We start from the raw sequence: 27,801 nt of genomic DNA, 5'->3' as shown, positions 1-27,801 counted from the left end.
TCAATAAATGTGCATATATTTACTGAATTCTTCTCTACCAAAGGTAAAACAATTATATATATTTTTTAAAAACTACTGGTGGCATTATAGTTACCCTTTCTAGTGAGAGTGAAACAGCCCAGGAGCTGAGTTTGAAGGAGACTGTTGACGATTTTGTATAACGTAAGACTCTTCAAATGAGTGAGCAGGCAAAGTGGTTTTCAAGGGGAATGGTGTGAGGTTTCTGATTGGCCGTCGTGCCACACTGTTATCATTTTTTTTAGATGTGTGAGAGCAAAGCTGCCATGCATGTTAACAGTGAGCACCGATCAAGAATCTTTTTTGGTGGGTGAGGTGGGGGGGGGGGGGGGTGAGTGGGGCGGGGGGGTTGGGGGTGCTGATTTGAAAATGGAATGCGTACGTCGCTTTGGATAAAAGCGTCTGCCAAATAAATGTGATGTAATGTAATGGAATGGAAAATGGAAATGGAAAAATTTATTTAACCTACTGCAGGTTTTACACCAAACTGCTTTGTCAGAATGGGGGCTCCAAAATTGAAAAATCCCTTGCTGGAAAGACATAAAACCAGAACACCTTTTTTGATATTTTTGGCTGCAGTGGGACTTTAATTAATGCGAAGCAAAACATTTTGAGATGGAACAAAACAAACAAACAAGTTAACAACAATGAAATCTACAGCAGCAACAACTGCTTAAAAATCATTTTGACCAAAGACACGTGTTGTTTGATGCATCAAAACATTGACCCTCTCCAAATGAAATGGCCAATTGTTTATCAAGGAGAATGATATGGTAACATACACTGACCTCTAATAATTAAACAATAAATAAACCTCACCAAGAAAGTTTAATACAAAACAAAACCTTCATTATAAAAATCCTCAAAGTAAGACGTATCCACTTCCACCAGCAAAGTGATATTAGTTTTATCAAGAAGTATGTTTGCTAATTCGTACAATCTCTGCTGGGGTTCAAAAAAAAGAAAAAGTACAAATTATCAGCACCCGTTGCAAAAATAGGACTTCAGGTGGTGCTGACGATGATTTGAAGAATGAAACATACATGCAACTGGATACTACCAATTTCTGGTCTTTGACTTGTAGCATAACAAACACATCTTTCTTGCTTAAAACAATTGCCATTCTCCAACAAAAGTCAACATTACATGTTGTGACATCTAATTTACAAATATAACAGAAGAATCATTCTTCATGCCTGGTTTTTAAAAGGATAAACAAATGTAGGATTTAATCAAAAAGGAAGTCTGTCAGATTTGTTCTCACTCAAGATCCCAACCCACCATTGACCTTTGATCTAAACACCACTATGTCAAATTTACAGAGCATATATTTTTAGCGTAGTTTATTCAGCATGATGATGCAAATTAGTAGAAGTTGCTATGGCAGTACACTGCAGGTGACAGTCCAAGTTTGAACAGTAAACTGCAGAAAGGAGGGAGCGCAGATGCTCTTGGAGCAGAAGCTGTGGGGGGTGGGGGGGCGGGGGGGAGAGGCCTTCCCCTGGAGGTGGCCACACCCTGGTCCTCCCTCAATCGTCACCGGACATGTTTTCCTGCGAGCTCACCTTGAAGTGACATATGCCCAGTGCATTCAAGGAGGTCTTGAGGGTGTTCCGAAATATGCTGCTGGAGAAGCAGTAGATGAGAGGGTCCAGGGTGCTGTTCAGGTAGGTGAACCCGAGCGACATGCTGAAGAACTGGGTGACTATCCGGTAGGAGGCGCAGTCTTTGGGTTTGAATATCAGAATGAAAATGCCAGCGAGCCCACTGGCGATTCCCGGCAGGAAGCAGATGGTGAAGACGGCCACGATGAGCAGCACCACCTGGATGGCCCGCTTCACCTGCTGCTTCTTGTCCAGCTGGCGGCTGTGCAGGACCCAGAAGATCCGCAGGGAGCAGAAGATCAGAAGCATGAATGGCAGGAGGAACTCCAATATGTAGACTGCGTAGTGCAGCCTGATGATCAGAGATGGGTTGCTGTACGAGCTGAAACTGCGACACAGGGAGATGTTGAGGTCCTGTGATGTCTGCATGAGGGGGGCGGCCAGCAGGGGGAGCCGTAGAGCCAACACCACCGCCCACGTCGTGCCACAGAGAATTCCCGCCTGCACTGTTGTGATCCGATTCACCTGATGGTGCGGGTGGACCACCTTGAAGTAACGGTCGACAGCCACGATGGTCAAAAATCCGATGCTGGCCGAACGGTTGACCGCCAGCATGAAAAGGTTTATGCGGCACCAGGCGTCACCGAACACCCAGTTCTCACCGCGCAGCAGGGTGTCGATGCGGAAGGGTAAGCTGACCAGCAGGAGGAAGTCCGCAATCAGCAGGTTCAGCAGGTACACGGTGTTGGACTTCCAGTCATTCATGCGGCAGCTGAAGATCCACAGGGCCACCAGGTTACCAGGCAACCCCAGCTGAAACTCCACGATGAGCATAGGGGGCACCACTTTACCTACCAAGCTCTGGGCTTCCAGGCAGTGCATGGAGGAGTTGGCCATTATGTAATAATGCACGGGCAGAAGCTGTGAAAATCCTTTCTTCTTCTTTTTTTACTTCACCACTGTTAGAGCAGTAAAACTATGTTTTAATGGAGCAGAGTAGTAGTCAACAGTAATGCAATTTTTTAAGATAAGGTTATCACAATGTGTGCTGATTGCATAATGTGATCCATATTTTACAATGATAGCATTATTCATCATTTCGGATTCATCAAGGAATTTAAGTGAAATGTCCCAAATGTTTTTCTGGTAAAATCACATATCACAATCACTATTGGCTCCCCTTCTGCTTTACTTCTTTTGTTAGTCAAAAGTTAATATGTTCAAGTTTTTTATAATTTTTTATTTATTTATTTGAAGAGGGAAAGTCTTCTTACATGAAAAAAGCCTGAATTTCAGCTGCAACCTCAGCTCTCATAATGCAACTGACCAAGTATCTTTGTGGAAATTAAAATGCCACAATCATCAATTTTTAACTACTTCAACATTTCTAAAACTTCTAGGTTTCTAGAAAATGATTGCATAGGCCTACTATATATACATTGCACATGCTAGTACATCACAATGATAGCCCACCCCTCCTTCATTCTTCATTTTCAAAAATTGCTGCCAAATATTTAAAGCATGTTGTTTACCAATGCAACAGACACAAACACAATGTCAAAAAAAGCAGACGGTAGATATGTTGCAATCAAGAATGTTATAAGGCTTTAAGTGCCATCCAATGTGTTGTATTTACAGAGCAGGTGTACCCTGTGATTTGTAAAGATAACTCAGAGCGCATCCTGCTCTCTGTGGTGGATGATTATCTTTGCGGCACTATTGGTATGGTATATCTTCAACTTGGGAAATAGCCAAGTGATCTTTTTTTTCTTTAAATCATTAAATAGCCTGTCAACTGTTTGTTATGATGCACATTGTATTAGATCCTGTACCTGCTGGATCTAGCCACTGAACAATGTACCCAAAATATACAGTGTCTATTGTAGCAGACTAATAGCAGAAACATGACCAAGCAAATTAATCACATATGGATATTGTCTAGAACATAATGTAAAAAAAGAGTGCTGAGCACCAAATTGTTTTTCATTTCTTACCAGACGGCGGGGGATTGGACTCTCTGGAAGATGGGGGTGAGGCTGAGACCTTGTGAAGGAACCTTGTAAAACCAACAGCACTACAAGGATTCAGGTAATTCACCCACGCTTTAAACTTTAAACGTCCTCTGATGCTACAGATAAATGAGGTGCTGATGGTGGGTGGGGAGTCAAACTTCTGTGTCACAGGTCTTTTGCCCAGTCACAGCAAGAACCTTAGTAGAGCGTAGAGGCAACCAACAACCCCCCCCCCCCCCAACTCTCCCTCCTGCACCTCCTGGCTACAAATGCAAACAAAGACACATACAGATGGAAAGGCTTGGTATGAGTACATCATTTAGAAGATGCATTCCTCATTTTCACGTAGCTCTTGAATAGCCCATGTATAGAACACAGCAAAGCCTGAGACTGCAGTGGAAGCTGTAGCAGCTGCAGCATCTGGATTTGTGTCTGTTCATCAAACTTTGATCATCATAGAACGTAAACTGAAGCAATTGGATGATTGGACAAAAATTATTTTAATATTTGAGATAATAACCAGATCAAGTTGTTACTCTACAAAAGCAATGCACTGTTTAAATAATAACTTTTCTAGATTTGATGATGATCACTGTGAGTTATGGCTGAATGCAGCTAAAACCGGCACATTTTCTCAGAACAAGTGTAAACAGAAACTTCATTTCATTCCAACACTCACTCAGCAGGCAGGTTCTACCCAGTTTAACCAGTGACAGAAAAATTCATCAAATGCTCCCAAGAGAACACAAGAGAACACACTGATGTGGGCTGACATCAGTGGTAATTACATTAGAGTCTTAGCTGTTTTTCTTTTTAAAAAATTTTGTTTCATGATTTTATGACGGCGCATGTCATAACACACGAGGCACAGTATGACAGCACAGTAAGTCGCTTTCCAGAGAGAATTAATATAAATTAGAAGTAAAAGTTGCAACATTCAGTGGTGTCAGTTTTTTTCTTCTATTTTTGGTGTCTCCCTTAAATACATGCATTTTGCATTTTGAATGAACAATGTGAAATGCACCTACATTTTCTGTGAATTAGGGAGGAACCATAGTTATTATGTTTAGAAAATGTGTTTATGAAAATTGTCCTCAGCTGCTTAGAATGATGTGACAAGCACAGTCCCAACTAAATGGCTAATTTCACACACACACACACACACACACTTGGTCTGCACAGAGTGATTAGGCCTGCACTGCTGGACTGAGGAAGTTGTTTGATCCATCAAATTTACCTGGCGGTACAGTTCATTGAATTCTATCAACTCTTTCAAAGTAATTAACTTCAATTTGTGCCAATCTGCAAATTTGGAAAACCTGATCTAATTCTCTTCTGTGACAATGCTGATGCTCTGTGCGCAATGTTGCAAATACAAAGAAACATCTGAAATAATGACTCATAATTCTGTACTTTTGGCTGGTTCTTGGACATGGAAATGGAAGGCAGCGCCATATAAAATGGTAGACATTGCATTTTTACAAAATATGCTATTTGATTGAATGTAAAATGTCAAGAGAATTGTATTGACTGCAGGAGCACATGTACACATGCTCACACACACATGTATTTACAGATTCTGTACAGAAACGTTCGGACATGCTGACCAGGTGGGCTACATGCACCCATAGACATACATGCAAGCCTGGACAAGCATACCGTGTATGTAAACTGTATGGATGAGCCCACACACATTGTTGCACATGTTTATCTGTGATGATCTCTCAGGGGGTATTTGGGAACCCAATAATGGTTTCTTAATTAGTGCAACTCATTGTTCTCACTAACAAGGAGAGAGTCTGCGGACAGCTCCATCAGGCTGTGTGAATCGGTTGTTTGCGCTTTTTTGAGTCCATGCAAGTTTGTGCATGTGTGTGTATCATTGTGTGTGTGTGTGTATGAGAGAGAGAGGGAGAGAGAGGAAAGGAGAGGAAGAGAGACATGCGTGTACGCGTTGTGTTTGTCTGCCTCTGCACTCCTGGTGCAGTGGAAGAACTCCCAGGAGGAGATTCCATGCCTGCAATAATGAGCCTCCTGAGGACCCTAAAGCACAGTTATGCAAACTGAGAACACCGTGATAACAACAACAACAATAATAATAATAACAACAACAATAAATTCTCATTTCGGCAGTCATAGGTAGTAAAACTGAGAAAGCTCCTTAACTTGAACTAGCATTCAGTTGATACCACCAGACGTCAATTCAGAAACACCCGGTAACCAAATAACACTTTGTAGTTCGAAAATGAACTGTGGGGCACAGGGGCTTAATTCACGGTTTGTAACTGCAACATGACGAGGTCAATACCCTTTTATCCCTATAACATTGTGCTGACCATGGTTAAAAAGTCATGTGTTCGTTCTACTCTCTTTGGTTTAATGAGGTCTTGAAACAAATTACTAATTCTATTTGCTGCAACCACGTTCCTCAGTTCTTCAAATGGCTACAGTTCCTCCTGCCACTTAAGTAGGTAAAAATAGCCACAGATGAAATCTAGAAAAGCTAGACTGAAGTACAAAACTCAGATATCAACGCCAATTTAGATCTCCCAGATGTCAACTCCAAAGTCAGGATGACATTTTATGTTTCTCCTGGCACCCAAGCAGGTGAATCGGCAGATAAAAGTGACTGAAGCTTTTCAAGTGTTTTCAAGTTTGGACTGGTAATGTAGAGCTGGTGACTTCAATGAACAACAACTGAAGTTCATTGGCTCTAATACGCTTTGCCAGTGGTTCAATTCTAAATGGCAGAACAAACCAATTGTTTGGGTCAGAAAGCAATGTGCTCATCATTGTCTAAGTGCCATATCAAATACAAAATTTAGCTCATGTGTTATAATTGCCAAGAAAATAGCAGGTAGTTTGAGTACTTTTCATTGAGCATCCCACTGGGTGATCAAAACATTCCATTTCTACACTACATGGCAACAAATGGCAGGGTTGAGGACCTTAAAAGATGGGTCCACAAATAATGAGAGGCTCATTACTGGGTGGACTTTATTCAACTTTCAAAGTGATCTTTAAGGTATGGCTTAAGGTATTTTTAATATACCCTTAACGTATGGTATATCACATCTGGAGTTTAAAATATGGCCAGATTTTCTACCAACTGCCCCATTTCTGCTTGCATATTATATTTGTTTGCCATTTTTTTATATTCTGTCTGGGCAGTGTTTACCAATTGTAATTGGAAGAATGATAGATGACAGATCCTTGCGCAGGCAAATGTTCAAGTTTGACACAGATGGGCCTCACAGTGGCGCTATAACAGTCAGTTGAACCAAAATGATCAAAGTGTGTTTAACCTAGAAACACAAAACCAGCATCCATAGATTCCTCCAATTCAAAGTGTACAAATTTGCAATTTCAACTCATACAGTCTGCTATATTGGATCTTCTGGTATTCATAATCTCCTGGACTATATATCCAGTTTGCACAAAACTTGGTATATAGCATCCGCTGCCCCATATCTTTAAAAGTTATATAAACAAGTTTGCTACATTAAAAAATATAGCAGGAGCAAAACAATAAATGTGCATGTGGGAAGAAACATGTACACGCACCTCTCCATTGCAACCTTAATCTAATGTCAATCCCCCTCCTCATGAGGAATATATTTCTCGAATAGATCCAAAAGTTTACCTTTATGAATTTTTCACCATTTTAAATAAATTAAAAAACATTTAAGTCTATCCCCTCCCCTGCCTCCTTAGACATGAGGTTTTCAGGGACGTGAGGATTAAGTAAAATATGTTTAATATCTTAATTCAGAAATTCTAACAGCCGACAGCTTCATTTAATGTTTGGTACTCTGTGTATCAAGCACAAGTGCATCAACAATTAGAACACCTTACTTGTTCAACATGTAAAGTAAATTTGATTTAACTGGTTAATTATTATCAAATGTATCAATTATTATACGCATTGTAAAAACAGGACGTGGTCTTCATACCTTGAACAGTGGTGGCACTGACGAAGATGAAACATTTGCCCCTTAAGATCTCATGCTTTTTATGATCTGTGCTCTCCACCACCATTTACCTTATGCACTTCAGTGTGAGCTTGAATAAAATCAGTATGTTGATGAAGCCTGTCCTAGTTTGCAATGTGGAATGAGAATGTATACTTTTTCATTTGTTTGTGATTATGCACACCTGTAGTAGGCTGCTATCAATCTTTGATCGTTGACTTGGCAAATCAACTGATTTGGCATGGATGGAGATAAAGAAAAATTTTCACTGCCTCTTATAATATACAGTATTTAATAAAATATTTTTTATATCTTTATGCTTTATGGGCTTACAGTGTGTTTCCAATTTTTCTCATACTTTCTTCAGACAGTCTTTGTGTATTAAAATGAATAAAACCATATTTTACACTTGGTATCATGCCTAGTTTAACAGATACAGGGATCTAAAAATGTTCCAAAATGCCTGATTTTTAAAAGGAGAAACAAATGTATGATTTCAGGATTTGCTCTCCCAACCCACTGTTCACCTTTGAACTTTAACCTACACTTCCTGAATGAAACAGATTACCATTACAAAAACACTGTTGCATATGAAAGTGGGTGTAAAAGTGCAGTATATTTATAGCATATTTGTTCAGCATGAGGATGTAAAGTTAATAGACGGTGCTGTGCCACGCCCCGGTCCCCTTTCACTCGTTCTGGCTCTCCTGAAAGTGACATATGCCCAGTGCGTTGAGTGAGTCCTTGAGAGTGTTCCGGAATGCGGTGCTAGATAAGCAGTAGATGATCGGGTCGAGGGTGCTGTTCAGGTAGGTGAACCCGAGGGACATGCTGAAGAGCTGGGTAGCCATCCGGTAGGAGGCGCAGTCTTTGGGGCGAAATTTCTGGATGAAAAGGGCGGCGAGGCCAGAGGCGATTCCCGGCAGGAAGCAGATGGCGAAGACGGCCACGATGAGCAGCACCGCCTGGATGGCCCGCTTCACCTTCTGCTTCTTGCCCATCTGGCGGCCGTGCAGGACCAAAAAGATCCGCAGGGAGCAGAAGATCAGGAGCAGGAACGGCAGAAAGAACTCCAATATGTAGACCACGTAGTGCAGAATGATGATCAGAGATGGGTTGCTGTACGAGCTGAAACTGCGACACAGGGAGACGTTGAGGTCCTGTGGTGTCTGCATGAGGGGGATTGACAACAGGGGGAGCCGCAAAGCCAACACCACCGCCCACGTCATGCCACAGAGAATTCCCGCCTGCACTGTTGTGATCCGATTCACCCGGTGGTGCGGGTGGACCACCTTGAAGTAACGGTCGACAGCAACGATGGTCAAAAATCCGATGCTGGCCGAACGGTTGACCGCCAGCATGAAAAGGTTTATGCGGCACACGATATCGCCGAACACCCAGTTCTCACCGCGCATCAGGTGATCGATGCGGAAGGGTACGCTGACCAGCAGGAGGAAGTCCGCAATCAGCAGGTTCAGCTGGTACACGGTGTTGCACTTCCAGTCCTTCATGCGGCAGCTGAAGATCCACAGGGCCACCAGATTACCAGGCAGCCCCAGTAGTAACTCCACGATGAGGGCAGGGGGCACCACTTTACCTACAAAGTCCTGGGCTTCCAAGCAGTGCATGGAGAAGTTGGACATTATGTGACTGGGTCAGCTGATGTAAACTCTGAATACGCCCACGGGCAGAAGCTGTGAAAATCCTTTCTTCTTCTTTTCTTTTCTTTTTTTTTACTTCACCACCGTTAGAGCAGTATGTTCTAATGGAGATGTTTTAATGGAGTATAGTAGAGAGAATGATCTCTTTAGTGGAAGTCCTGAATGAATTAAAAGAAAGAGATGACATCCAATTGCATTTATATTCAAAACCATTGGCTGGTTTTGTCTCACTGTTCCTATTCCAGGAATGTAGTGAGTCAACAGTAATGCATTTTTTAAGATAAGGTTATCACAATGTGTGCTGATTGCATAATGTGATCCATATTTTACAATGATAGCATTATTCATTATTTTGAATTCATCAAGTAAAATGTCCCACTTTTTCCTGGTAAAATCACATATTGCAATCACTATTGCTTCCCCTTCTGCTTTACTTCTTTTGTTAGTCAAAAGTTTATATGTTCTAGTTTTTTATTATTTTTAAAATTATTATTATTTTTTGAAGAGGGAAAACGTCTTGTACATTATATAAAAAAGGACTTTAGCCTGAATTTCAGCTGCATCCTCAGCTCTCATAATGCAACTGACCAAGTATATTTGTGGAAATTAAAATGCCATGATCATCCATTTTTAAGTACTCTGACATTTCTAAAACTTCTACATCTCTAGAAAATCATTGCATAGGCCTACTATATATACATTGTACATGCTAGTACATCACAATGATACCCCACCCCTTCTTCAATCTTAATTTTCAATGCTGCCAAATATTTAAAGCATGTTTTTCATCAATCCCCCCCCCCCCCCTTTTTCATGACACTTGTTACATGTTGCCCCATCCCAGCACTTTTTGGTAATTTGTATTTGTCCTAATACTGTAGCTTATTCTTCTGCCTAGTTGGCTTTGCAGAGGTTAGGTCTGAATAGTGTTCACTGTGTGAACTAAACTGTGTCTTGGCTAGAAATAGCTGTACAAAATAAGTATTGTACCTTACTGAACCTGTGTTTAGCAGTTGTCTATGACCATGAAATGCATTTTTTGTTCGTCGCTTTGGATAAAAGCATCTGCCAAATAAATGTAATGTAATCAATGCAACCGACACAAAAACAATGTCAGAAAAAGCAGAGGGTAGATATGTTTCAATCAAGAATGTTATAAGACTTTAAGTGCCATCCAATGTGTTGTATTTACAGAGCAGGTGTACCCTGTGATTTGTAAAGACAACTCAGAGCGCATCCTGCTCTCTGTGGTGGATGATTATCTTTCACACATCATTGGTATGGTATATCTTCAACATGGGAATTATTCGAGTGATTGGTCTTTTTTTAAAAATCAATAAATAGCCTGACAACAGTTTGCTGTGATGCAAAATGCATCATATCCTGTACCTGCTGGATCCAATGTACCCAACATATACAATGTCTTATGTGTGCATTGAATGCAGACATGTATAGCAGAAACATGTCCAAGCAAATTAACAACACATGTACATTGTCTAGAACATAATACATTTTTAAAAAATTGATTTTAATTTCTTACCAGACAGTAAGGCGGGGGATTTTGGACTCTCTGTGGAAGATGGAGGTGAAGGAACCTTGTAAAACCAACAGCACTACAAGGATTCAGGTAATTCACCCACGCTTTAAACTTTAAACGTCCTCTGATGCTACAGATAAATGAGGTGCTGATGGTGGGCGGGAAGTCAAACTTCTGTGTCACAGGTCTCTTGCCCAGTAATTCAAATAAGACACCCAAGCTTTAAACTTTAAACTTCCTCTAATGCTACAGATAAATGAGGTGCTGATGGTGGGTGGAGATTCAAACTTCTGTGTCACAAGTCCCTTGCCCAGTCACAGCAAGAACCTTAGTAGAGCTTACAGGCAACCAACAACCCCCCCCCCCCCCCAACTCTCCCTCCTGCACCTCCTGGCTATAAATGCAAACAAAAACACACACAGATGGAAAGGCTTGGTATGAGTACATCCTTTAGAAGCTGCATTATTTTAATGTAGCCCATGAATAAATAGCCCATGTATAGAACGCAGCAAAGCCTGAGACTGCAGTGGAAGCTGTAGCAGCTGCAGGATTCTGCTGAATGCTGGGAAATCTCATTTATTTTTGTCATACAGATTGATTCTTGTGTAGTACGTGAGTTATGATTTTTCCTATTTTCTCTCAACTGCACTGCTGAATGATTTATCACTTGCATGCAATGGCTTGAATGACTTCACTGATGTCTCTACTGTTCATTTCAAGTCATCGAGGAAATTGCTATAGCTTAACTTCTCTCCACCCATAACAAAAATGTTGTTTGTCTCCAACCAGCAATATCTTACTGGAAACAACCCTTGCTGTTGTATTTAAAACATAAACATTGTCTGGCAACTTACCAACAGAAAAGCCGGTGCCATTTTGTGTTAGTTATTTCTCTAAAGCTCTTCCTTTTCTGTAGTCTGAATTTCACTCTGCTTTCCAAAACGTGCCATCGCATTCTGTCATATTAACATCTGTCTATTCATCATACTTTGATCATCATAGAAATCAAAACTGATCTATTTTTAAACCAATGTAAATTGAAGCAATTGGATGACTTTCACTCAAGAAATGCACTTAATATTTGAAATAATAACCAGAAGAGGTCAGTTACATATCTGTGCTACTCTACAAAAGCAATACACTGTTTGCATTTGGACAAATTGAGCCACCATTGCTGTTTTTTCTGAAGCAGTATCCTACAGCTCTATTGCACTGTATTCCATTTCTGTAACCATCTCAAATTTATAGTATCTCAGAAATGTTAATATTTTAATCAAAGGCAATGTGCAAGTACATATTAAACTGTATTTAATGATGATCAATGTGAGTTATGACTGAATGCAGCTAAAACCGGCACATTTTCTCAGAACAAGTGTAAACAGGAACTTCATTTCATTCCAACACTCACTCAGCAGGCAGGTTCTACCCAGTTTAACCAGTGACAGAAAAATTAATCAAATGCTCCCAAGAGAACACAAGAGAACACACTGATGTGGGCTGACATCAGTGGTAATTACATTAGAGTCTTAGCTTTTAAATTTTTTTTATTTTTTTATTACATTTTGTTTCATGATTTAATGAGAGCACATGTCATAACACATGAGGCACAGCATGATGACAGCACAGTACGTTGCTTTCATGATTTTATGACAGCACATGAAATAAGGCATGTCTGTCTCTATGATCAGTTTAAAATGTTTTTATCACTCTTCACTGCATAACTCAAAACCCTTATTGTATCAGAGTCAACTCATGGACAGGAACCATTCAGAGACAGACTTTGTCCTGAACTGTATGACTTCAGCATTCCTGTCCTACACAGTGTTAGGTTCACTGCAGCTTGTCTATGCATTGATATATTGCTATTTTAGGATTAAGTGTCTTCAAATATTCTATTCAATTCAATGATATTTGTATAGCGCTTTTTACAGAGAACTGTCAAAAAGACATTTTACAGAGTAGCAAGGCAAGAGACAAACAGAGCAAACACCAGGTCTGAACCCCCAAACAGTGAATACATGTGGTCATACCTTGAGTCACAACATTACAGTGGCTTCATTTCTTTGTATCACTTCCAATAATCAGAAATACCTTTCCTATCACTGTCATTACATTAGAAATGTTTCTGTTATAACTGCTAGAACATTAGGACAATTTTCTCAGTCAAAAGAAGGCAAAAATTCAAAGTTCTGATCTGAAAAAATCATGCAAAACTATTGGAGAGTATTTCCTGTAGTATAGTACTATGAGTCATTGTTAGGGCCCTACAAAATTCAAAGCCATGAAAATTATGTCAAGGACAGAAAAACTGAGGTTTTCTCCTGAAATCCCCAAACTACACTTTCTTTAAAACAGAAATGGAGCAAACGAATTAAGAAATATAAGCTACTATCAACTTCAAGCCAGTGGTGCCATAGGAAAACTGAAGGCAACTTTTGAAGGTTTATGTATTGATTGCACAAATCGAACAAATGTGTGACGTTGATTGGTTATATGAAATGTGTCTGGGGCATGACAATCTAAATTTCTTGATTGATGACCAAAAAAAACCAAAAAACAAAACATTGAATACTGTTAGACTAAGTTTAAGGCGAATGACTCTTAACTAAGTTTAGTTTCAAAATGGAAGCAAGAAACAGCTGAAAAGAATTTGGTTCTGACACTGTTCACGAAGATGGAGGCATAGGCTGAACTATCCTCACAAACTGCTGTATAGACAGATTGGACCACACACAAAAGGCCAGATTTAAACACTATTTTGATGGTGAAGCACACGGTTAAAAAGTCAATCACCTATTTTAGAGATTCATGTGAAAAAACTCCCAGATCTGGCCGACGTAGCTTATTCAAAGAAATTCCACGAATGCAGTGTGGGTCGTCTCAGACCATGCCCAGCTGTACATGGCGCCATGACAAGGCATGATGTCGATCGCCATATCTGTATACTCAATGCTTACATACAGTAATGAAGGATAGTAAGGCGCTTTCCAGAGTGTTTTAATGTAAATGTTTTCCAAAAAGTTGCAACATTCAGTGGTGCCATTATTTATTTATTTTTATTTTTGGTGTCTCCCGTAAATACATGAATTTTACATGTTGAATGAACAATATGAAAGTCACCTAAATTTACTGTGAATTAGATAGGGCCCATCGTTATTACGTTTAGAAAATGTGTTTATCAAAATTGTCCTCAACTGCTTAGAATGATTTGACAAGCACAGTCCCAACTAAATGATTAATTTCACACACACGTAGTCTGCACACAGTGATTAGGCCTGCACTGCTGGACTGAGGAAGCTGTTTGATCCATCAAATTTATCTGGCAGAACAGTTCATTGAATTCTGTTAACTAAGTAATTAACTTCAATTTGTGCCAATATGCGGATTTGGAAAACCTGATCTAATTCTCATTAGTTATCTGTTACAATGGACTCTTGCACAGGTCTTCTGGAACAATGCTGATGCTCTGTCTGCAATACTGCAAATAGAAAGAAACATCTGAAATAAGGATTCAAAATTCTGTACTTTTGCATATAAGGTCAGTATAAGAGAGTTGGGCGTCAGGAACATCCAGCACCAGGGATCTGATGCACATGATAGACTAAACAAAATTGCCTCAAACTTCTAATGGAAGCATAGCAATTAATACAACAATTTGTACTATTCAATAACCATGATATAAACTGGCTCATTTCTAAATAAAGCACTTTTACAACCATTCTTCAGCACAAATTCAGTAAATTATGTTAGCTTTAGGAGCACATGTACACATGCTCACACACACATGCATTTACAGATTCCGTACAGAAACGTTCGGACATGCTGACCAGGTGGGCTACATGCACCCATAGACATACATGCAAGCCTGGACAAGCATACCGTGTATGTAAACTGTAAGGATGAGCCCACACACATTGTTGCACATGTTTATCTGTGATGATCTCTCAGGGGGTATTTGGGAACCCAATAATGGTTTCTTAATTAGTGCAACTCATTGTATCATTGTGTGTGTGTGTGTGTGTGTGTGTGTGAGAGAGAGAGAGAGAGAGAGAGAGCGATGCATGCACACGTTATGTTTGTCTGCCTGGCCCAATGAAAAAAAAAACTCCCAGGAGGAAATTATAAACCTCCAATAATGAGCCCTCTGAGGACAAGCACAGTTATGCAAACTGAGAAAACTGTGATTATTATTATTATTATTATTATTATTAATAATAATAATAATAATAATAATAATAATAATAATAATAATAATAATAATAATAAATTCTTTTTAACATTTATTTGATACAATACCTGATTTAAACATGCGCACAATACCTGTTCTAATTCTCTAAATATGTGCCCCAAACATATGGGAAATCCATCCAATTTTTTTTCCTTTGTTCTACTAAACTGTATTGCTACTGAACAGAATTATTTTTTTTTTTTTGCCTGCTAAGGAATTGGAAACTATACAATTGGTAATTTATGAACTCCTGAAGCATGTTTATAAATGTTTGTAATGATGAGTATAAATATATTTGTAATGATGAATATAAATATTGGGAAGATAAGTAATTATCAATATAAAAATCTAATTGAGTTAAATCTTATCTACCTTAAAAAACATATTGTGGTAAGAAAGCAAGATTTCCAGGTGCAGTGTTCAGTACACTCTGAAAAGGTACAGCTGATGGCCAGTAATGTTAACAGGAGAAGATCAGGAACATCAAGAGGGAGACACAAATAGCTTGTATTGTCTAGCAAAAAACTGTAATAAAACGGCATAACTGCATAACTAAAGGAAGAACTGAAAGCAACTAGAAAGAAACCAGTTTCCCTGACTACAGTGAAATGTTGACTATGATCTACTGGTCTAAAAAATGTGTACCTGCAAAAAAGCCCTTGCTACGCACTTTGGTAAGAAGAAGAAAATACTTCAGTGGGCCAACCGTCATCAACACTGGACCAAGAAAATTTGGGAAAAGCCAGATACACACACATACACACATATATATATATATATATATGTAATATGTACAATATTAGTTTTGTTTTGTCATGAACTGTGCTTTGAGCTAATTTATCCATTCTCTGCTGGTGTTATAAAAAAGCTTTTAGTAAAAATTATGCCCACACATTGTAAAAACAGGACATGGTCTTCAGACCTTAACCAGTGGTGGCACTGACGACGAGGACGTCTGACCTAGTTTTGCAATGGGCAGTGAGAATGGATACTTTTAGCATTCTATTTTTGACTATACACACCTGTAGTTACGACCAATTTTTGGTCTCTGACTTTGCAAAACGACAGATTTGGCATGGATGGAGATTAAGAAAAATATGCATTGCCTTTTATAATGTATATCATTTAATCAAATAGTTCTATAATGGTATAAAACTTAATTTATCTCATTTTAACATGGAGTTATGTAAGGGTGATCCATTTCCACAAATTAGCTATAGTAGCTATGAATGAGGCTTAAAAAATATGAACCACATGTCATTTATTGGTACATGTACATACATACATACATCAGTACAGTTAATTCATTGATTGCCTAATTTGTCACATGGCCAATAGAAACAATGACCTATATCTATTCCTTAAAAACATGCTGTGATATCTAATTTACAAATTTAACAGCTCAACAGAAGAATCACAGTTCATGCCTGATTTTTAAAAGGAGAAACAGACATATGCTCTCAGGATTTCTTCTCCCAAACTACTGTTGACCTTTGACCTTTGACATACTGCACACTTCCTGAATGAAAGAGATTACCATTATGAAAACACTGTTGCATATGAAAGTGGGGAAAAGTACAGTATATTTACAGCAGATTTGTTCAGCATGAGGATGTAAAGTTAATAGAAGGTGACGTTCCGCGCCCTGGTCTCCTTTCACTGGTCACTGACCTCGCTACCCCTTCGACTCAGCTGCATGTGGAAGACGCCCATCGCATTGAAGGACCTCTTGAGAGTGTTCCGAAACGTGCTGCTAGATAAGCAGTAGATGATCGGGTCCAGGGTGCTGTTCAGGTAGGTGAACCCTATCGACAAGCTGAAGAGCTGGGAAGCCATCTGGTAGGAGGCGCAGTCTTCGGGGCGAAATTTCTTGATGAAAAGGGCGGTGATGCCAGTGGCGATTCCCGGCAGGAAGCAGATGGTGAAGACGGCCACGATGAGCAGCACCACCTGGATGGCCCGCTTCACCTGCTGCTTCTTGTCCAGCTGGCGATGACGCAGGATGTAAATGATCCGCACGGAGCAGAAGATCAGGAGCAGGAACGGCAGGAAGAACTCTACTACGTAGACCGCGTTGTGCAGCCTGATGATCGGAGGTGGATCGCTGTACGAGTTGAAGCTGCGACACATGGAGACGTTGTCCCGTGATAGCTGCAACAGGGGTTCGGCCAGCAGGGGGAGCCGCAGAGCCAACACCACCGCCCACGTCATGCCACAGAGAATTCCCGCCTGCACTGTTGTGATCCGATTCACCCGGTGGTGCGGGTGGACCACCTTGAAGTAACGGTCGACAGCCACGATGGTCATGAATCCGATGCTGGCCGAACGGTTGACCGCCAGCATGACAAGGTTTATGCGGCACCAGGCGTCACCGAACACCCAGTTCTCACCGCGCATCAGGCTGTCGATGCGGAAGGGTAAGCTGACCAGCAGGAGGAAGTCCGCAATCAGCAGGTTCAGCAGGTACATGGTGTTGGACGTGCACCTCTGCATTCGGCAGCTGAAGATCCACAGGGCCACCAGATTACCAGGCAGCCCCAGTATAAACTCCAGAATGAGGACAGGGGGCAGCACTTCAACTGTCAGGTTGTGGACCGACGGGCAGTGCAGGGACGAGTTGGCCATTATGGAACTGGGTCAGCTGATGTGCCACAGGCTACTATTTTAGAAAACTCAAGTGTCGAACACACCCTCGAGTCTATATGTAGATGTAGAAATCTTTTCTTCCTCTTTTTACTTTGCCGCTGTTGGAGAGACAGTCTTTAGTGATAGCCACAACTGAATTAAAAGAAAAAGATGAGATCCAGTTAAATTTACATTCAAAGCCATTCACTGGTAAGAGCTGGTCTGTCTCACTGTAATTAATTTTCTGCACTGCTGGATATTTAATGTATATTTTTCACCTTAAAGCAACAGAAACAAAAATTATCACAATAAGTGTGGAGCAGCTGTGTTTAATACAATAATGCTAAAGGGCCATCCAATATGTTGCATTTACAGAGCGAGTGTACCCTGTGATTTGCACAGATGCCCCAAAATGCTGCCGTATGTGGTTGACTATCTTTGAGGCATCACTGGGGGGCATTCGATTCAGTTGCCCCCAGATAGATTTTATGCCATAACTTTTATCCTCTCCGATTGTGTTTCTGGTAATGAGAGAGAGCTGTATTTCAACTATTATCAGATACCCCTTAACCACAGGTGTAAAACTGTAAAAATAAGACCATCATGCTGAGATGGAAATGCTGTACGATAATGAAGAAGATGATGATTATCATGAAGATACTGGTTATTATAATGTTTTGGTCTTCAGCATGGGAAACGTGTGTCCACATAATTAAGAGAAGCCGCATTGTACTCATGGGTTTTGTCCTATTGATGAATCCTTTTTTTGATTAATCAATAAATAACAATCTGACAAAGTTTGGCAAGTTGCATCACTGATCAGTGAACCAAAGATGTACAATGTCCAGTTTGTGCATTAAATGCAGATATAATTTAGCAAGAGTCCTTATCCGCTGTGATTTACAACAAAAAGCGGGTAAACAAATGAACACACAGACCCCACCACCAACAACTAAACACAAGGTAAAAAAAATTGGCAAGCACCATATTGTTTAATTTATTATTGCTTACCAGAAACTGCAGCTGAGGCTTTTGGTCTGTGGAAGAATGGCCTGAAGCTGAGACCTTGTGAAGGAACCTTGTGAAATTGACAGCACTGCAAACAAACATCCTTCCTATACGCAGTCAAAACTTCCTGATTTTATAGATAAATGAGTTGCTGATGGTGGGTGGGGATTCACACGTCTGTGTCACAGATCTCTCTGAGTAACCTAGAAGACAGTGCAGTAGTAAAGTAGATGTTACAACATTAGAACAATTCTCTCAGTCCAGGGAAGGCAAACACGTATGGCTCCAATCTGAAAGAATCACGTAAACCTATTACTACTAGAGTAGTATAGTTTCCTGAACTATTCAAATAAAACAAACACATTAAAACAAACTGTGAGTCATAAGTGAGCGACAGGCAGGGAATGCAATGTTCAAGATCGGTCAAGAAATTTTGGTGCAGCCAACCAATGGTCGGCCTCAGCAATCACATACACACGTGTTTCCACAATCAATAAATCAATCAATTGTGTTTATGATCAATCAAGCATACACACAACACATTTCTTCATACCCATCCATTCACATGCACACAGCACTAATGGAGCTTCTTTTTTAAACCAGCAGTCAAACCTATCCAGTGCTGCTGATTGCCTGCACTGCTTTTGCATGCTTCACTTGCTCTGCACAGAATTGCGCTCACCCACTGCCACCCAGCTGCCACCTGTTCTTTGGAATCTGCATCTGAGTACTGGGGGAGGAGGGGGGGGGGGGTTCTGGTATTCCGCCCGTTTTGTGGGAGAGATGGTGTTCTGCTCCCTGTAAGATAGGAGAGTGCATGCTGGTGCGTGCACATGCACTGTAGAAACTGAAGCAAATCCATTCAGCACTAAACCAAAAATGTACTGACAGATTCATTAAAATATTTAATCTAAATATGAATCATACTATCAGGCATAATAAGGTAACAAGTCAATAAACTGTGCCGGAGGTCCACCTGAGAATGACTCGCACATCTGGCCAAAGTAGCTTGGTGGTGCCTGTCAATCCCAGGGAACTCTGTTGATTCTGTCCAGGCCATCTTTAAAGATACCTCGCTGTGCACAGCACAGAGACAAGGCATGATGTCCACCACCGTGGCTTGATAATGCTTACATGCAGTTATTGAGGTTTGTAAGATGTTTTCCAGAGAGTTGGTATGTCAATGATTTCCAGAGAGTAACATTACCTTTTATTCAGTAATTTCCTTTTATCCATTTTTCAGTAACCTCATGAGACACCACTGGTTTTGTCTAATTTCTGTGAAGTAGTGAAGTTTGTGAAACTGGCCAGAGTTTACCATGGATTAGGCTCAGGGCCGTAGTCAGTATGTTTAACTGTGCATTGAGAAGGTGTTCTTGAAAGTTTTTTCTCAACTCCTCAGAAAGCTGTACAGTACTTACAAAATGACTAATTTATTTCTGTAGTGAGTTTATACATTGCAGCTTGAACCTGTAAATGCCATCTGTTAAATTTTTTTTTTTTTTTTTTTTTGACAGGCCACAAGTTTCAGCAACTACTTGCAATTCTAAGCAAATTCTGCTTCCTGTTTTCGATAAAGTGTTTGAGGTACATTACTGTGGTAGGGTGGGCGTGGTTTTGCGTTGGCTGCAGAGAGAGAGTGGGCTGGGTGGCTCTCGGAACTCTGCGCCACAGCTGTTGGGGATTATTAATCAGCACCAATGTTTAATTGTTTGATTGGATCCCTTTGGGCGGGTGGGAGGGGTTACAAGGCGCCCTGCTGCCGCAGAGCGGAGTGGTCGAGCAGGCACATAGAATCGAGTCATGTCCTGCAAGTAGATGGGGGCTGTCCTGTTGGCAGCAGTGTAGGCAAGGGTCAGGGCTTTGAACTGGGTATGTCCACGTGTGTTAGAGAGGTACAATATCTTCGGAATCTTGTGTAATGTGTGATGTGTAGTCACCAATAGTAACGCTGTAATTTTGTCCTTTCAGCTTGTAATGCATTGCCCATTATCTATATTCAAAGGAATTTCTGGGTTGGTGGGTGGGTTCTTTATGTCGGTTCAAACATGTTCAATATCAATATCACCTTGGTGATTTATGCTTAACTAGACCTCTTATCAATAACTAAGGGAAAGCACAGACACACTTTTGTCTGCTTTGCCGCGGTGAGCATCCAGTTCATCCGGCATGCAGCGCAACCCCTTCTAGTGAGTCAATATCAGTGTGCTGGACTCTGAACCCTTCAATGTTTTATTGCACCACGCAGAAAAACAAACACAGGGAGCCCAACCGCTGCCGCACCACCGGGTTAATACCTGCTTACTGCCACAGGATGCCCACTTGCTGCTACACTGTGCATGTCCACGTGTGTTAGAGGGCGTGTGCTTACCAAGTGCTGCACTGTTAAGCAGGCAGTATACTCCAAATGATAGAAAAAAAAACTACCAGCAAACATGTCACCAAACATCGTTGTAAGTATACTCCATACGAACTCAGTTTTTTTTTTGGCTATCCAGGATGCAAGAACTTTTTTGATTTTCCATTTCCTCAGGTTTTCTTGCACAACTCAGGATCATTGCCACCAAACTTCATGGAAATTTCCTGCCAGGAATTTGAGCACCTTTTGTTGTCTTTAAAATCTCTGTGTGATCCATCATAAAGATGGTGATGCCCTTGCATGAGTCAGTAACACTTCATTCAAAATATCAACCTGGAAAGTATTCATCATGACGATGCGATGCTACCACAGTTGCGTCTAGACGAGATACAGAAGATTTGAGGATGCCTATGCCTATGTGTTCTATGCGATACGTTCACTATGATTGAAGAACTAAATCAAGGAAATTTGAACTCATTTGTCAAACTAAGGGTACATTATCTGAAAAGAAAGGTAGCCAAACAGAAGATGTGCAAACTAGTAACAAAGTAGCTAGCTACCTACCTAATGTTACTAGTTTCCCCATCTTTTATTTGGCTAACAAATGAGGTCAAACTTTCCTCCAAAGGGGAATAAGGCACAATTGAAATCTTGGCAAACCTATTGAATAGGACAGCACTTCCAAAATGGGACAGCTATTGGATAGGACACCACTTCTCCATCCCATCTAGAGTGTGGATATGGCCTGTTACGGGACAGTAGTGATAAGACGGAACAGGAAAATAAAGCTGAACTCTGCCCCCCCCTCCCCACTTTTCAATCGTGAAGCAACCAAACTTTTGATATTTGGATGGACCAATTGCAGACAGGGGGTAGTCTGCTAACTTGCAAAATACTTGCAAACAGTTTGCACTGGGGGCTTGCACACACCACACAAAAAAATCTCAAAAATTGTGTCTTTTTGTTCGGCCCTTGTATGAAACATTTTGAACCAAAAGGTTTGAGTACACTGCTGCTTTTGAAAGGTAGTCTGGCCATCCATCTGATGGAGGAACAGCTTGATTCCTTTGCACAATGTGTCAGTGCTAGTCGTCTAATCCATTGTGTGCTGCAAAACTCACATCACAGCAGTCATCTTGTTTGCACCTTTTGAAATTCTGTAGTATCCTTAATAACCCTACAGGTTTAGTTCTGCCAGCTGAGAGGATAAAAAAACATGAGAAATTCTTGAACTTTAGTGAACAATGCAGTGACTGATTTCTGTGCTGTCCATAGCACAACTGTGCCAGGCCAGAATCAGTGAAATCATTTTAAGCTTCAGGTTTCAAGTCAAGAATCAATTGCCGGTATAATTATGCAGCATAATGTTAATCCCTGTAAGGTAATTTGTATTGTATATTTTCCCCGCAATTGTTTCCATAGAAAAGAGTCATGACTAACTAACAAAATATATAAGGAAATATTTTGTAAAGAATACTGCTATACCACAGCTAGAAATGAGATAATGATCATCTATGATGTGCATCTTTCTTTAAAACATTTTTATTTTTATTTTTTATTTTTTTTAAGAATTTGGTTGTTACGTGTTCCATGCTTCTTGACAGTACAGTGCGTGCTAGTGGGCCAAACTTATGCTGCAACAAATCCACTTTCCCCCCCACCATATTGCCATATCTGTCCCTCTTTTCTGAGATACGTTTTATGGCCTATGAACCCTAATGATTCCCTATGTGTGCTGTCCCCAGTGTGCCACACCCAGCTAATGTTCCACACAGAGAAAACACAGAGAAAAGGCCAGAGAAAAAGAGAAAGAACAGCCGGTCTGTGAAGGTGGTTTGCTTTTCCATTTCCCCTCTCTGTTGATGACCCAGGTAGGAAGGACAGATAGTCCCCCCCCCACCTCCGCCTCTACATTTGAACTGGTGCAGAGAGATGTCACTGTCAAGCTTTGGCTTAATGTTTAGCCCGGGACAAACGCAGATCTATGCACAAATAAGGAAATGGTGTAAAATACAGCCCATGCAAGTTCATTTCGGCACTCAGAGATGGATGTAAGAGCATTAGGTCCAAGGAGGATGGAGCCCAGAATTCAGGGTGAGATGAATTGGATTCATTTTCAAAACTCTAAATGAACATTGTTATTTTTGTATGCAGATCAAATATATATATATATATATATATATATATATATATATATATATATACACTCACCGGCCACTTCATTAGGTACACCTGTTCAACTGCTCATTAACGCAAATATCTAAGCAGCCAATCACGTGGCAGAAACTCAATGCATTTAGGCATGTAGACATGGTCAAGACGATCTGCTGAAGTTCAAACCAAGCATTAGAATGGGGAAGAAAGGTGATTTAAGTGACTCTGAACGTGGCATGGTTGTTGGTGCCAGATGGTTTGGTTTGAGTATTTCAGAAACTGCTGGGATTTTCACGCACAACCATCTCTAGGGTTTACAGAGAATGGTTTGAAAAAGAGAAAATATCCAGTGAGCGGCAGTTCTCTGGGCAAAAATACCTTGTTGATGGCAGAGGTCAGAGGAGAATGGCCAGACTGGCTAGAGCTGATAGAAAGGCAACAGTAACTCAAATAACCACTCGTTACAACTGAGGTATGCAGAAGAGCATCTCTGAATGCACAACACGTCGAACCTTGAAGCAGATGGGCTATAGCAGCAGAAGACCACACTCGGTACTAGCAAGTACCTAATGAAGTGGCCGGTGGTATAAATATATAATTATATATATATATATATATATATATATATATATATATATATGTTATTATATAAATATATATATATATATGTATATATATATATATATATATACATATATATATATATATATATTAATACATATATATTTAATAATTTAATAATCAAGAAATATATATATTTTTTGATTACATTCACATTACTGATTACTTGTGAATAAAAAACTGCCTGGGCAAGACTGAATGTTGACCAAACTCTGAATGAGGTCTCCAGTTATGGATGAAGTATTTGCTGTAAGAGATAAAGATTTGCTATCAAGACCCAACAACTCCAAAGTCCTAATGATACATTTGTTTAAACTGCAAAATTATTGTGACACAAAACAGTTTGCAGGTCAAATCTGTCTCTTTTCCAATTCATTGTAATAAAATTGTGCTGTCATCAAAGCTTAAACAATCTGTATGTTGATACAGATGCCAAAATAAACTGCCGTAAAAACAAATCTGCAATATTGGAAACTGCAGTTAAGTGTTCAAGGACTTCTTTCCAGTAACTAATGTTTTTGAATTGTTTCATTCTGAAATGGTTAAACTGACTCAGTAATAAGGTAGTATGTGTCAGTTGATAAATCGTTTCCTTCTCTTTGGGGCAGTGTACTTCTGGATAGAAAAGTAAGAAAAGGGAGTATCCATAATTTATTTATCCTTCTGCAATCTGTCACGAATCAAGGCACTATATAAACTCAAATCCAACTGAGAGACAAACAAAATACTTCAAGTTCTCTTTTTTGTAACACAACTTTGAGTACCTCAACTAGTGCTAGTTAGCATTAGCTAAGGAACCAAACATTGCAACTACAGTTCTGTTCTGTACTGTACTGAATTAGAATTAGGTTTACCTAGCAAATGCACTATTTATATGATGATATATTTACTGTATCGTATCATGGCAACAGTCTTTATATTTACTGTAAAATTGCAGCCTATTTTGGGACCCCTTGAAAAGAAAACTAAAACTTCAAAAAAGGAGAAAAGATAAGCAATTTTTACAGAATTTTATACACTTGAATATGTAACATGACCTCATCGCACCAGTGTGAAATCAATGCTAAACAAGACCTATTCAAATGAGGCCTGTGTGAATCATTTTGATAGAAAAAGTCCATTTTGAGAAGAGAGAACATGGTTTTGAATGCATGAATGCATTTTGCAAGAGATTTGTGTAGTTTTGGAAAAAAGTTAACTGTTGCTGTGCTTTGTGTGTAGAGTTTTGAGAAATTGAGCTATAGTTTCAGGAAATGCGATTAAACAATTGAGAAAAACTGTAAATCAGATTTTGGCAGATAAGCAAGAGGACGAAGATAGCATCACGCTGGGTGGTTATAGGTGTGAGAGATGTTTAGTGCAAATGTCAAGAATTTTTTTGCATAGAGTGCAAAATACCGGTGGCAGTGTGGTATAACGTGTCATTTCTGGGGAAATTTCCTTCCAACCCCTACTCATTTCCTGCTGGGGCATGGCCATTGTACCCCGGAGCAAGGGACTTAACCTAAATTGCGGCAGTGAAAAATATCCAACTATATGGATTTTATGTAAAAACAATGCTGTCCATGTCCATTTCCTTGTGTAATGTAAATAACCTAGTATATTTAATGGGGAATGGTAAGTTTGAACAGTGTTCTAAAAAGAAAACCACAGCACAAATGCCCGCGTCACAAATGCCCGCCGTTGCACAAACACAGCTCTTCCTCTTTTAACATGACAGGGGGACGTGGGAGGGCATCGCCGGCCGTGCTCCATCCCTTGATGCCCATCGCCCGCCTCTACGTCTACGCCCTGCACGGCTGCCTTTGTGAGGTAGCCTTCACCGCTGCCTGCAACTGGTACGAGCTCCGCGACAGGAAGCTGGTCGGCCACACCAGCCTCTGGGCGCTCCCCATTTACAGCTCCGCCATCTTCCTCATCGAGCGCCTGCACCTGTGCCTGCACCCACGCTGCCCCCTGGTGGTCCGGCTGACTGTCTACACCCTGCTCACCTACCTGTGGGAGTTCAGCACCGGGTTCATTCTGAGGCTGCTGGGGGCCTGCCCCTGGGACTACTCGTCCTTCCGCTGGAACGTGATGGGCCTGGTGACGCTGGAGTACGCCCTGCCCTGGGCCCTGGCCTGCCTCATCGCAGAGCGCCACATCATCAGAAACACCCTCAGGATGCGTCTGGAGAGCCCGCACCACACCTGACTGACAGCTTCCCCATGTCCACAGGGGACAGTGGGTATCCTACAGTGGGTTCCCCAACTTTCTGAGCTCCCTGTGCCTGTTAATGAGTGACTCACCCGTTCTAAAAGGGGAAAAAAAGGGTTTTTTTTTTTTGTTGTTGCATAAACTGAACTTTTGATTGATAATACTTTGTAAGTCTTGTCTTAAAAAAACAATCTTTTCAACTTGCTATGAATGTAGGCACCTTGCCTTAAGGCAGGAAGGCTTCCTATTGAATTCCTCACAGCTACCACCGCAATGTTTTTTCATGATTACATGAAATAGGGTCTGTGTCACTCTCTCTTCAATATTGCGAAACGAACAGCAGACTTTCCACTTCAGTATTCATTGTGCATCTGGGCTTAAATTCAAGTGGAAAAAATTTACACAGAATTTTGTGTTGGAGCTCAGGGAAGTTGTGCAATATGTTCATTATATTTTCAGTTCTGTATGAAGTGCAATGTATGCTGCTCAACCTAACACTGAGCTCAAGGAAATGGGGAAGCATTTATACTTACTAATAATTAACATGCATCACTGTTAAATCAACAGCACACATTGAGGAAAACTGCATGTTCCAAGACTGACATAAACTATGCAAATGTGTGCAAATCATTTCTTTGGTTTCTATTAAAACAGAGGCAGATACAGTTCAGAATGTCCTGTCAATGTTTGGTCTTATATATTCAGTCTGCCTAACGGAAATCTCTGATAGAGGCTTGGGCTACAGCAGCACACCCCTGCTGGCTGAAAATATTTGAATGTGGTTTGATATGGGAATAAAGCAGCACTTCTGCGTAAAGGTTTTTTTTTTTTTTTACAAACATAAGACAAGAACAAAACCAGCATACAGTACATACTGGCCATACATGACCTTTGGATTACTGTCAACATATTCATATTAGAGGAGGGACATTTTATGATTTTCTATACATGATGACAAGCCAATTTGTCCATGTGATTACTTGAGTACTCATCTTTTTTCTCTTTTTTTTGGTGTGTAAAGACCCACTTATAGACATCACAACAGCTTTGGCTTCACATCACACACAACACCAAGACAGGAATAAGTGAATAAGCACCCAACAGCTACCTGTCTCCTTTTCAATAATTATCAGGCTTACGTAGACTGATTGGCTTCAGACGTTATTTGACGGACAAAATATTTAACTATTCTGGGAAACATAATGTAGGCAAAGATAGGCTACATTGAGGAAATCATGGCCTAAATTTAGTACATCTTTAGCCTAAAGCCTGCAATTTTGTGTCCCTTGTGTGCACTGCACTCGGGGGCAGAGGATGACCCCAATATAATATTCACTGTGTAAAATGAATGTGCGAAGTCAGGTCAAACCTCTGCTACACTTGATAATGGTTCCAAACCAAAACAATTTAGAAAAATAGAGTGTGACAATTCAGAACACAAACGTGTGATGGAGAAAATGTGCGTGTCTCCCGAACGCAATGTCTTCCAAACCTTGAACTAGTATCTTAAATACAAGTTCAGCTGCATATACATATTTCCTTGGTCTACGAAGAATTTATGTGTGCTGCCAGAGATAGGCTATTGATAATTTGTAGACTATCATAGAGTATTCTGGCATCAATGTGACATTTATGTGACTGTAAGTGTACCTGTTGAATAGCCAAGAATAAACAGTGGTGTGTTGATGTAAGGCTTATTTAGCCTAGAGATTGTAGAGTGTGTGTTCAATTAATTTTCATCAGGTCAATTGCCAGAAAAATAAATGTATGTATAAATCATTTGGAAAAACTCACAAAAATGGGATTT

General features: G+C 40.3%; 4 protein-coding genes across 5 annotated transcripts; 1 reads left to right on the top strand and 3 right to left on the bottom strand.

The window, feature by feature from the left end:
- Positions 1–603: 603 nt before the first annotated feature.
- Positions 604–2,509, bottom strand: LOC135244949 (hydroxycarboxylic acid receptor 2-like). Its single transcript, XM_064317642.1, has one exon. The coding sequence runs from the start codon at positions 2,502–2,504 to the stop codon at positions 1,548–1,550; it is 957 nt and encodes a 318-aa protein (XP_064173712.1). The 5' UTR covers positions 2,505–2,509; the 3' UTR covers positions 604–1,547.
- Positions 2,510–7,630: 5,121 nt separating this feature from the next.
- On the bottom strand, positions 7,631–10,901 carry LOC135244851 (hydroxycarboxylic acid receptor 2-like). The gene is made up of 2 exons (XM_064317459.1): positions 10,807–10,901; positions 7,631–9,424 (listed from the first exon to the last, which is right to left on the bottom strand). The coding sequence occupies exon 2, from the start codon at positions 9,246–9,248 to the stop codon at positions 8,295–8,297; it is 954 nt and encodes a 317-aa protein (XP_064173529.1). The 5' UTR covers positions 9,249–9,424; positions 10,807–10,901; the 3' UTR covers positions 7,631–8,294.
- A 5,374-nt stretch (positions 10,902–16,275) lies between these two features.
- LOC135244901 (hydroxycarboxylic acid receptor 2-like) lies at positions 16,276–19,070 on the bottom strand. Of its 2 annotated transcripts, none has more exons than XM_064317568.1 (2): positions 18,668–19,070; positions 16,276–17,809 (listed from the first exon to the last, which is right to left on the bottom strand). In XM_064317568.1, exon 2 carries the CDS (start codon positions 17,654–17,656, stop codon positions 16,688–16,690), a length of 969 nt encoding a protein of 322 aa, XP_064173638.1. In that variant the 5' UTR covers positions 17,657–17,809; positions 18,668–19,070; the 3' UTR covers positions 16,276–16,687. The 2 variants fall into 2 exon arrangements, with proteins under 2 accessions (XP_064173638.1, XP_064173639.1); XM_064317569.1 differs by having other exon boundaries at positions 16,276–17,775.
- A 5,163-nt stretch (positions 19,071–24,233) lies between these two features.
- Positions 24,234–26,659, top strand: LOC135245272 (transmembrane protein 229B-like). The gene has a single exon (XM_064318221.1). The coding sequence runs from the start codon at positions 25,413–25,415 to the stop codon at positions 25,989–25,991; it is 579 nt and encodes a 192-aa protein (XP_064174291.1). The 5' UTR covers positions 24,234–25,412; the 3' UTR covers positions 25,992–26,659.
- Positions 26,660–27,801: the final 1,142 nt, after the last annotated feature.

The sequence above is a fragment of the Anguilla rostrata genome, chromosome 18 (genome assembly GCF_018555375.3).
Source record: "Anguilla rostrata isolate EN2019 chromosome 18, ASM1855537v3, whole genome shotgun sequence".
NCBI classification, from domain to species: Eukaryota; Metazoa; Chordata; class Actinopteri; order Anguilliformes; family Anguillidae; genus Anguilla; species Anguilla rostrata.
Note: the sequence above shows the minus strand (reverse complement) of the source record. Positions and strands in the feature narration are given on the sequence as shown.

Coding starts and splice junctions, on each gene's coding strand:
- LOC135244851 (XM_064317459.1), bottom strand. CDS start 9,248: ATGTCCAACTTCTCCATGCACTGCTTGGAAGCCCAGGACTTTGTAGGT.
- LOC135245272 (XM_064318221.1), top strand. CDS start 25,413: ATGGTAAGTTTGAACAGTGTTCTAAAAAGAAAACCACAGCACAAATGC.
- LOC135244949 (XM_064317642.1), bottom strand. CDS start 2,504: ATGCACTGCCTGGAAGCCCAGAGCTTGGTAGGTAAAGTGGTGCCCCCT.
- LOC135244901 (XM_064317568.1), bottom strand. CDS start 17,656: ATGGCCAACTCGTCCCTGCACTGCCCGTCGGTCCACAACCTGACAGTT.